The following is an 11,064-nucleotide window of genomic DNA, read 5'->3' as shown; positions in this document are numbered from 1 at the left end:
ATAGCCTTAGCTAACTTAAAATCTAACCCTAGATTGCCCATATATCCCTAAGAGAAAACCAAAATCCCAATTATGGTATTTCTCTAGGTTTTCTTAAATTGTGCCAAATAAGATTAAAATCGATATTTTTCAAATATGGCACAATTTACTCTTCAAGGAGTAAATAATAATTCTTTTTCATTTTCAAAGGTTATCAAAACCTTGAAAATGCTCCTTGAGTGTCAATTTCCTCAAAGTTGGGTTAACTACCCTTCTAATTGGAGTTGACACTCTCTAACCCATCTATGGGATAGAGAAGATGCTCCTAGGAACCCAATACCTATTTGAGCTCATTGGGTTCACTAAATATTCACTAGGGATGACTTCCCTAGCAACCCTCCTAATGACCCTCTTAGGCTTTAAAGCCTTGGTCATTTGGGACTCATCAAGATCAACTCTAGGGGTGACTCCCCTTGTGACCTTGGTGGTGGTCTTCCTAGCCCTAGGTTTTGTTCCATAATCGAATGGAACACTATGATAAGTGGGCTTGACCACTTGGGACTTAGGTTTGTGACCCAAACCTTTCTTGTCCTTGGACTTGGGTTTTTGACTCTTAAACCCTAGAGATGACTTCTCCATGTTTTTAAGAGCATTTTCTAAATTATCAAGTCTTGACCTCAAGACTTGATTTTCCCTCTCTAATACCTCAAGTGTTAATTTGTCATTTTCTCTTGAGATATTCCTAGGCATGTGTCTAGTCTTCTTGGGATTTCTACCTAGGTTTTCCTTAACTTTAGAAGCGTTAATCCTAGGGTTGGTATTTCTAGTGTTATCCTTACCTAGGCTAACATGTTTAGCTCCTAAGCACATGTATTGGTTCCTAAAGTTAACATGCTTATCATTATTAACAATTGCAACAAAACTACTAGCATGAGTTTTATTAGAATTGCAATAATGAACCTTAGAGATTACCTTAGGGTTTGCCTTAGCCCCCCCTATTGATGTGCTTGGTTTCTTGTCCTTGTGAGGTTGCCTCCCCCTCGGACATTGGCTCCTATAGTGTCCCCTTCGCTTGCATTGGAAGCACACCACGTGCTCCTTGCCTTTGCGTATCGGGCCTCCGGCTTCCTTGACCTTAGGCGCCGGTGGAGTCTTCCTAACTCTCTTTGGACATTTGCTCTTGTAATGTCCATACTCCCTACACTCAAAGCATAATATATGTAATTTGCTCGAAATTAAAGTGTTTGAGTTACCTAGGTTTGTGGATGGAGATGAGCTTTCTTCTTCATCCCTTCCGGAGGTAGATGCCTCTTCTTGCTCCGATCTTGAACAAGAGCTCTCCTCCTCTTCTTCCTTGGATGTTGAGTAGCCCTCAACTTCCAATTCGCTTCCTCCATGATGTGAGCTACTTGGCTCACTAGGCTCCTTTTCATGGAATTTTGCCAAATTGTTCCACAATTCCTTGGCGTTGTTGTACCTATCTATCTTGCACAAAACATTATTAGGCAAAGCAAATTCAATAATTTTTGTTACCTCGTCATTGATTTCGGATTGTCGGATTTGCTCTTTCGTCCACTCCTTCTTCTTGATAGGTTTTCCTTCCTCATCCATCGGAGGGGAAAACCCTTCTTGTACACAAAACCAATGTAACATATTAGTTCTAAGAAAATACATCATCCTTACCTTCCAATATGTGAAGTTGTCGTGAGACTCGTAGAAGGGTTGAATCGTGACATCTTCTCCATAGAGATCCATCTCTAGCCCGTGCTCCCCCGGGTGTTGATCCGTCGAAGAGCAGCCTCGCTCTGATACCACTTGTTGGGATCTCTTCGTACGGCTAGAGAGGGGGGGTGTGAATAGCCGACCCCAAATCACTCGTTTCTTCCTACAATTCGTTAGCGCAGCGGAAAAATAAACTAGAAACGAAAGGAAGAATATCAAACCTTAACACAGCGATGTACGAGGTTCGGAGATGATGCTCCTACTCCTCGGCGTGTCCGTAAGGTGGACGAACCCAATCAATCCGTCGGTGGATGAGTCCCCGGAAAACTGGCTAATAAAAACTCCTTCTGGGTGGAGAAACCTCGCCACACTTGTTTGCAACAGCAAACAGGAGTACAAGTACAAAGAATAAGCAAGAAATACAATAAGAATACACAAGCACTCTACCAATCTTGCTTTCTCGTCGAATGGAGTCCGGATGAAGCAGCAGCTTCAAAAACCCTAACAGCAGCAGCTGTTCCAGTCGGGGAAGCTCACGCGAAGCTTTCGGAAGAACTCAACAGAGCTCTTATCGCAGCCCACAAATCTTCAGCAGAAGGGAGAAAAGAAGGAAGAAGAAACAGTATAAGCAGCAGCCCTCGACCCCTTTATACCTGCGAAGAAGAAACAGCGAAACAGCGAAGAAACTAGCCGTTGTGACTCAACGGCTAGAACCCTGATCGGTCTCCACCGATCGGTCCAGAACCCTTCGATCGGTCCGGGGACCGATCAGGCCCTGGGCTGATCGGTCCCTAGACCGATCAGATTTCTCCACGAAAGTGCCCAACTTTCTGTTCGTTTCTGATCGGTCTGTGGACCGATCGATCGGTCCACGACCGATCCCACCTCTCTTCTGCGTCTCCGATCGGTCGTGGAGACCGATCAGCTTCATGCCGATCGGTCCCGACCGATCGTAAGCTGCGCTTTGCCTTACATTTGTTATCGATCGGTCACCGATCGATCGGATACACAACGATCGGATCGGTCTGCAGATCGATCCGAGCTTGGTTTTGCCCAAACCAAGTCCCAAACCTTTCAAACCAATATCCGGTCAACCTTGACCTATTGGTACATCATGCTTAGCATCCGGCCACCCTTGACTGCTAAGACTCCCACCAGTGTCCGGTCAATCCCTTTGACCCACTTGGACTTTCCTCTTCGTGCCAAGTATCCGGTCACCCCTATGACCTACTTGGACTTCCCATCACCAGATGTCCGATCACCCTTGATCCATCTGGATTTTCCCTTGCCCGGCTTCACTCACGGGACTTTCACCTAGCTTCACTCACTAGGGTTTCACCGCCTAACATCCCAATTAGGACTTTCTCACTGCCTAGCTTCACTCACGTGGTCTCTCCGCCTGGCTTCACTCACCAGACTTTCCAACCGCCTAACATCCAGTTAGGACTTTCCCACGCTGGCTTCACTCACGGGACTTTCCACCGCCTAACATCCAGTTAGGACTTTCCCCTGCCTCGCTCACCATGACTTTCCAACCGCCTAACATCCCACTAGGACTTTCCCCCTGGCTTCACTCACTGGACTTTCCAACCGAGTCCATCCTTAGGATTTTTCCGTGCCAAGTCTCCATACTTGGACTTTTCCCCAAGTCTCCATACTTGGACTTTTCGTGCCAAGTCTCCATACTTGGACTTTTCGCGTGCCAAGCTCCTCGCTTGGACTTTTCCAAGTCTCCATACTTGGACTTTTCTAGTGCCAAGCTCCCTGCTTGGACTTTTCCGTTGCCAAGTCTCCATACTTGGACTTTTTCCCGAATCAGGTCAACCCTGACCTACGGTTGCCCCAATAATCTCCCAAACATCTATTCTTGTCACATATCAAGAATACAACTCTTCCACGAGTGTCAAACATCAACATGCAACTCAACTAGGTCAACCTTGACCTAAGGTTGCACCGACAATCTTCCTAAGTCAAACATCAAAATACAACTCGAGTCAGATCAACTCGAGTCAGGTCAACCAGGTCAACCTTGACCTAAGGTTGCACCAACACTACTTAGGTTTAAAAACATATTTTTGAAAATTGGAGGCTACAAACTCAGAGTTGAAAATAAATTTTACTTAGTTAAGTTTTTACAAATTCAAACTTGATTTTACTTAGTTTCAAAACTTGACTTGTAAATTGAACTTAACCCTAATTTTTTCTATCTTTGCAAATTATGTTTCCAAATTGCAAAACTCTTTTTGAAAGATTCAGTTACAATTATTTTTTAAAAAAGTTAAACGTAACAATTTTTTGAAAAAGATAAAATTTAAAAACCTAAGTCATTTTTCTATGTTATACTCCCCTAAGCTAATCAGACTTACATTTCTAAATTTTATTTACCTTAGATTTTTTAAATTACCTTGCTGTTCTATGTTATTTTTTTTTATGAATGTCAAAGGAGGAGGGTTAGGTGGTTAAGTTAATTAAATAAACAGAAACAAAACAACTATCTAAAAGCTAACTTAAACAACTATCTAAAAGCTAACTTAACAACTATCTAAAAGCTAATCAACTTATGCTTGTTTCTTACAAGCATATTTATCACTAACTTAACCAGGTTGTCATTGCATCAAAAAGGGGGAGATTGTTGGTGCGGTTAGCACTAACGGTCTAACTCATGTTTTGATGAATGACAAATAGGTTAAGTTAGTTTCGTTGTTATCTAACACTCTGATCGAGTGTGCAGGAGAAGTCCAGACAGGTCGATGGCTGACCTGATGTCTAGTACGAAGCCCAGATAGGTCGACGGGCCGACTGGATAGCTGGCACGAAGTCCAAACGGGTCGACGGGTTGACCGGACGTTTGGAACGAAGTCCAGCTACGTCGACGGGCTGATCGGATAGCTGGCATGAAGTCCAGACGGGTCGAAGGGCTGACCGAACGTCTGGCAGGTAAGTGAAGGTAAGTCACTGGAGGGGAGTGGCTGTGAGGACGCGTTCCCAGGAAGGAAAATTAGGCGCCGATCTGACTTTGAACCATCTCGAAACTCTAAGTCGAGATCTTGACTAGATTTCGGTCTCGGAGAGACGGAATCTAATTAATACTCTACTTGTTAAACTTGAACTGTGCTAACACTTTGTTTTGCAAGATATATGTATTATATATTTGTCTCCGGACTAACGTTTTCTTACAGGGAGGAAACTGCTGGAAAACTGGGGTCCGGGCATTCGGGATGGATCCGAGCGCATGAAGGTCCGGGCGCCCGGGAGGGACCCAGCCGCCCGGAGGTAAAAACTTATCCTCAGCGTCACCTCACCACATGGAGCGCCCTGGTTGGCTCGGCTACGTCATGTTTAGGGTGCCCTGAAGGTTCCAGGCGCCCCGAACCTCCTATATAAGGAGGGTCAAGGCTGAAGCTCCAACAACAACTCAGAACCTACTCTCTTGTGCTCTTGCGACGCTGCGAAAAGATCTCCGACAAACTTTTGTTTTTTTTCCTGTCTTATTTTCATAATTGTCGATTTTTCGTTTACTACATAATTCATGTACTTAGCTTGTAATAAGTTATCGAATTATTAATGATTGTCCATTGAAAGCACCCTTGTGTGCGGGCCTTGGTGTAGGAGTCGCCAAAGGCTCCGAACCAAGTAAATCCTCATGTTCTCTTTGGCTTGTTTTTCCGCTGTGTTTACTCTACGAATTTTTTTCGATATTCACCCCCCTCCTCTATCGAATGCTTACGATCCAACAACACATTTGTATAATCCACAAAAACTGATGTCAGGACGACCGATGGTCACACAAAGAATCTGAGACAGAAAAGGATGTCAAATGTAGAAATCAGTAGCACAGGGCGTCGGTGTCACAATCAGTAGAAAATGACGTCAGTGTCGAAATTGGCAACATAGAGTTTCAGCACTGAAATCAATAGAAAAGAACGTTAGCGTCGAAATTGACAGCACAGAACGTCGATGCCAAAATCAGCAGAAAATAGCGTCAGCGTTGAAATCGACAGAAAATAATATCGGCGCCAAAATCGGTAGGGTAGGACGTCGGCGCCGAAATTGATAGAAAATAAATGTCGGCGCCGAAATTAACAACAACAAAACAGAAAATAGATGTCACCGTCAAAATCAATAGCAACAATAAGAGACGGCAGCGGCAACAGGAAGCAATAATAGGGGGTAGTAGAAAAAATTAGGTCAGAGAAGGAGAACTGCTCTGATACTATGTAGAAATTATGAGAAGAAAAAAATAACCATATTATTAGATCAGTCTTATATAGTTAAGTTAAAAAACCCTAAATTCTATAAAAAAAAAAAAGGAAAAAGTCCAAATTACCCTAAAAGCTATAAACAAATAAATATATAATCTAACAGGACAGACTTTCGACCGCCGGCGTCACTCCCAGCGAGCCATCTCGCTACCCCCGTCACCCGCTGACGACCACACTGACGCACTCTGCACAACATAGACATCCTTCTCTCCCTACTCTCTCGCCCAACCGCCTCCTGTCACCGCCGTTAAGGGGGCACGCAGCTAATGCTTCCACCTCTTCTCCATCACCACAGCTAGCCACCATCGCCGGTCAGGCACGCTGCCGGCCACATCTTTGCCTTCTAGCGTCCTCATTCACACCACAACTGTCGACGAGTAGCCTCCGACCATCGACGCCGCTTCGAGCGAGCAACCCTAGCTGCCAGTGCCATTCCATAACCCCCAGCGAGCACTCCTCAGCCGTCGGCTCCACTCCCGACACCTCAGATCCATCGATCCGGCTTTCCGGCTCTCGATCCATATTGTCGTATGCCTCCGATGTCAATCGGCCCCCGAGCCCTCGCTGTCATTATGTTCTGACCTGATTTGTGTGATATTTTTATGTTTCGGCCTTCGTGTCGCCATTGTATCCTGGCATGCGCGTCGATATTTTATCTCAGCCTGCGCGCTGATATCTTATCTCGACCTGCATGTCGATGTCATATCCCTACCTACGTGTCGAGGTCGCATCCAATTTTGTGCCATGGCGTCCGGGTCCGCGTCGTTAGATCCAGCTCTCCAACCTGTTCAGAGTCATCTACTTTTTCGGGTCACGACAACTCAAGTAGCGTCCCAACCAGCTCAGCGATCCACTCGAGGGCGCCCCTGGGCGAGGGTACGTTTCCGTACTTACTCTCCATTCATTTTATTATTCTAGTATTAGTATGTTACTTATATATTCGTTGGATCTGCCTCGAGCATCGGAGTACCACGGACCGGGGTGACCCGGTCACTGGCTACAGATAGCGTTGACCAGAGGACTTCTGACGACTTGGTCAACATAGAAGTCATCTCAGCATACCCCCTCTGGGATATCACGATTCGGTCAATATTTCATTTACCTCATTTGACAGTCTATCTGACTCAGATTCCAGACAGGATCAATTTCTATTTGATTTTTTTTTTTGTTTTTTCTTAGTGTCTTCCTTGTAAAATTTGGAGGCTTTGATGGTGACAGACATTCCTTTCTTCAGCACATCCCTCTATTCGGTGTTTGACGACCTGGCTCACCGGTGGATCAGGGAGGAACAATGGTGACAGGCATTGCAAAATTTGAAGAGTTCAACTCAACATTGAAAAATTTGCAGAGTTCAAGTATTATGCAGAGGTAGTAAATTTGGAGACTTTGATGGTGACAGACATCCCTATCTTCGGCACATCCCTCTATTCGGTGTTTGACGGCCTGGCTCACTGGTAGCTCAACTCAACATTGCAAAGTTTGCAAAGTTGAAGTATTATGCAGAGTTCAACGACCTAGATTATTATGCTGATGGTGACAGGCTTTGCAAAATTTGGAGGTCAAGTATTATGCAGAGTTCAACGACCTAGATAATTATGCAGACTCTGACGGTGCAGGCATTGTAAAATTTGGAGGTCAAGTATTATGCAGAGTTCAACGACCTAGATTATTATATATGCAGACTCTGATGGTGACAGGCATTGCAAAATTTCGAGTTCAAGTATTATGCAGAGTTCAACCACCTAGATTATTATGCAGACTTAAGCAGAGTTCATCAATTTTGAAAAATTTGCAAACTCTGATGGTGACAGGCATTTGCAGAGTTGAAGTATTGTGCAGAGTTCAACGACCTAGATTATTATGCACACTCGCAGCTTAGGGAGTTCATCGCGTCCGGCTTTGCGTCGTCAGATCTAGCTCTCCAATCTATTCAGAGTCATCTACTCTTTCGAGTCACGACAACGCGAGCAGCGTCCCGACCAGCTCACCAATCCACCCGAGGGCACCCCCTATTCTCCATTCATTTTATTATTCTAGTATTAATCTGTTATTTATATATTCGTTAGATCTGCCTCGAGTATCGGGTATCAGAGACCAAGACGACTCGGTCGTTGACTGCAGGTAGTATTGACCAGAGAACTTCTGACGACTTGATCAATATGGAAGTCATCTCAGCATATCCCCTTCGAGATATCACGATTCAATCAACATTCTATCTATCTCATATGATGATCCGTCTGATTATTCTGGAGATGATCAATTTCTATTTGGACTTTTTTTTTTCTCGTTGTCTTCCTTGTAAAATTTGGAGACTTTGATGGTGACAGGCATTCCTTTCTTCGGCACATCCCTCTATTGGGTGTTTGACGACCTGGCTTGCCGGTGCGTCATTGGTGACAGGCATTGCAAAATTTGAAGAGTTCAACACAACATTGAAAATTTTGCAGGGTTCAAGTATTATGCAGAGGTCGTAAATTTGGAGACTTTGATGGTGACAGTCATCCCTTTCTTCGGCACATCTATTCGGTGTTTGACGACCTGGCTCACCGGTAGCTCAACGCAACATTGCAAAATTTGCAAAGTTGAAGTATTATGTAGAGTTCAACGACCTAGATTATTATGCTGATGGTGACAGGCTTTGCAAAATTTGGAGGTCAAGTATTATGCAGAGTTCAACAACCTAGATAATTATGCAGACTCTGATGGTGCAGGCATTGCAAAATTTGGAGGTCAAGTATTATGCAGAGTTCAACGACCTAGATTATTATGCAGACTCTGATGGTGACAGGCAAAATTTGGAGGTCAAGTATTATGCAGAGCTCAACGACCTAGATAATTATGCAGACTCTGATGGTGCAAGCATTGCAAAATTTGGAGGTCAAGTATTATGGTGCAGGCATTGCAAAATTTGGAGGTCAAGTATTATGCAGAGCTCAACCACCTAGATTATTATGTAGACTCTGATGGTGACAGGCATTGCAAAATTTGGAGGTCAAGTATTATGCAGAGTTCAACGACCTAGATTATTATTCAGACTCTGATGGTGACAGGCATTGCAAAATTTGGAGTTCAAGTATTATGCAGAGTTCAGCCACCTAGATTATTATGCAGACTTATGCAGAGTTCATCAATATTGAAAAATTTGCAGACTCTGATGGTGACAGGCATTTGCAGAGTTGAAGTATTGTGCAGAGTTCAACGACCTAGATTATTATGCACACTTGCAGCTTAGGGAGTTGGATGATATGTCACCCCTCCTATATATAAAGGAAGGCATCACAGCTGCGTGCTGTAGAAGAAGATTAAGATGATAAGCATGGGGAACCTGATCAAAGTGGCGGAGGCGATGCTGCCGCTCTACATGGCGCTGGGGCTCGGCTACGTCTCCTTGCGGTGGTGGCGCCTCATCTTGCCGGAGCAGTGCGAGGCGATCGATCGCCTTGTCTACTCCATCACGCTGCCATTGTTCACGCTTCAGTTTACGTTGCACATGGACCCCTTTGCCATGAACTACCGCATGATCGCCGCCGACGCTATCTCGAAGGTGCTGGTGGCTGCGTTGCTGGTGGCGTGGACGAGCTGCAGGCGGTGGCTCGCCCATAGGGACCAGGAAAGGCCGAGTTATTGCGAGGCCATCACCAGCTTCTCGCTGTCACAACTCACCAACTCGCTGGTGGTGGGGGTTCCGCTGGTGACGGCGATGTACGGGCCGTGGGCGCGGGACGTGGTGGTGCAGCTGTCGGTGGTGCAGGCCGTCGTGTGGCTCCCGCTGCTGCAATTTGTGTTCGAGATCCGGAAGGCCAGGTGCGGCCTGTTCTCCATGGCCTCGGAAGCACAGGAGGTGTCTATCGAGGCGCCGCCTCCACCGGCAGCCAGGGACTCGGAGGGCGGCACCGGGGAGGGGGCGGAGCTGGCGGCGGCTAGGCCGTCGTACTGCTCGTTGATCAAGGTGGTGTTGCTCAGTCTCGCGAAGAACCCAAACTCATACGCCTGCATAATCGGCATTACGTGGGCGTTCCTGGCCAACAAGTACAAATATTTTTACTTCTATTTATCTTTGCTAAAAATAATTGTTTTACTTAATAACTTATAAATTCATTTTTTAATTTTTATAATACTGAAAGAATTAAAATTATTAAACTCTTCTTTTAAAGTGTTGATTATCAAATAATTATAATTAATTTAACTAATCAGGTGGCAATTGAAGACTCCAAGTGTCATTGAGAATTCTATATTGATCATGTCCAAGGCAGGGCCTGGGATGGCCATGTACTCTATTGGTAATTTAAATTTGATAGTTTGTTTTTTATTTAGATTATGAATAAAATTAATATTATGAAAATAGGATTATTCATGGCATCACAAAAGAAGATACTTATATGTGAGCTGAGGTCGGCAGCACAAGCAATGGCGCTAAAGTTCATATGTGGACCGGCGGCGATGACCATTGGAGCCTTCTCCGTCGGTCTTCGCGGTGAAATGTTACATCTAGCGATCATACAAGTAAGTATATTGATATGTATATAGTGGTCATAAGATTGTGATCATTAAAGTAGTGTGTTTATATATCAAAAGTGCAAATTTATACTTGAGATTGATTTTACATGTATATATAATAGGCTGCTATGCCACAATCCATCACTTCTTTTATTTTTGCAAAAGAATATGAATTGGATGCTGATGTCCTTAGTACTGCGTAAGTCGCTATTCAATATTCTTCAATTAATTCATGTTCCATTTGCTAAAATTTAATTGACATAATCTTCTCTTTAATGTATTTTGCAGGGTAACTTTTGGGATGTTGGTGTTTTTGCCTGTTCTTGTGTTATATACTATATGATTCTTGGGGATTTTGTTAACTCTTTGCTTATTCAAATCTTATTATTCTCTTTTTTGCCTTCAAAAAAAATGTAAATTGTCTTACTATTGCTGTTGAAAACCTTTGTGAAAGCTTTATTGTTAGTTATAAAATTGTTATAAAACTAGTTTTTAATTTGACTAAATAATATTAGTTTCAAATTCAAATTCAGCCTCTAATTTCATTTTAAAATTATTTTTATTCGATTTCAAATAATATACTAAATATAATTTTAGTTTACGA

General features: G+C 43.8%; 1 protein-coding gene across 1 annotated transcript; it reads left to right on the top strand.

Annotated features, from left to right (window-relative positions):
* The first annotated feature begins 9,270 nt into the window (after positions 1 to 9,270).
* On the top strand, positions 9,271 to 10,803 carry LOC122026788 (auxin efflux carrier component 5-like). The gene is made up of 5 exons (XM_042585504.1): positions 9,271 to 9,992; positions 10,158 to 10,243; positions 10,309 to 10,466; positions 10,583 to 10,659; positions 10,749 to 10,803. Exons 1-5 carry the CDS (start codon positions 9,271 to 9,273, stop codon positions 10,801 to 10,803), a joined length of 1,098 nt encoding a protein of 365 aa, XP_042441438.1.
* Positions 10,804 to 11,064: the final 261 nt, after the last annotated feature.

Source organism: Zingiber officinale, chromosome 10A, assembly GCF_018446385.1.
Source record: "Zingiber officinale cultivar Zhangliang chromosome 10A, Zo_v1.1, whole genome shotgun sequence".
NCBI lineage: Eukaryota > Viridiplantae > Streptophyta > Magnoliopsida > Zingiberales > Zingiberaceae > Zingiber > Zingiber officinale.
This window is presented reverse-complemented; position numbering and strand designations above follow the sequence as displayed.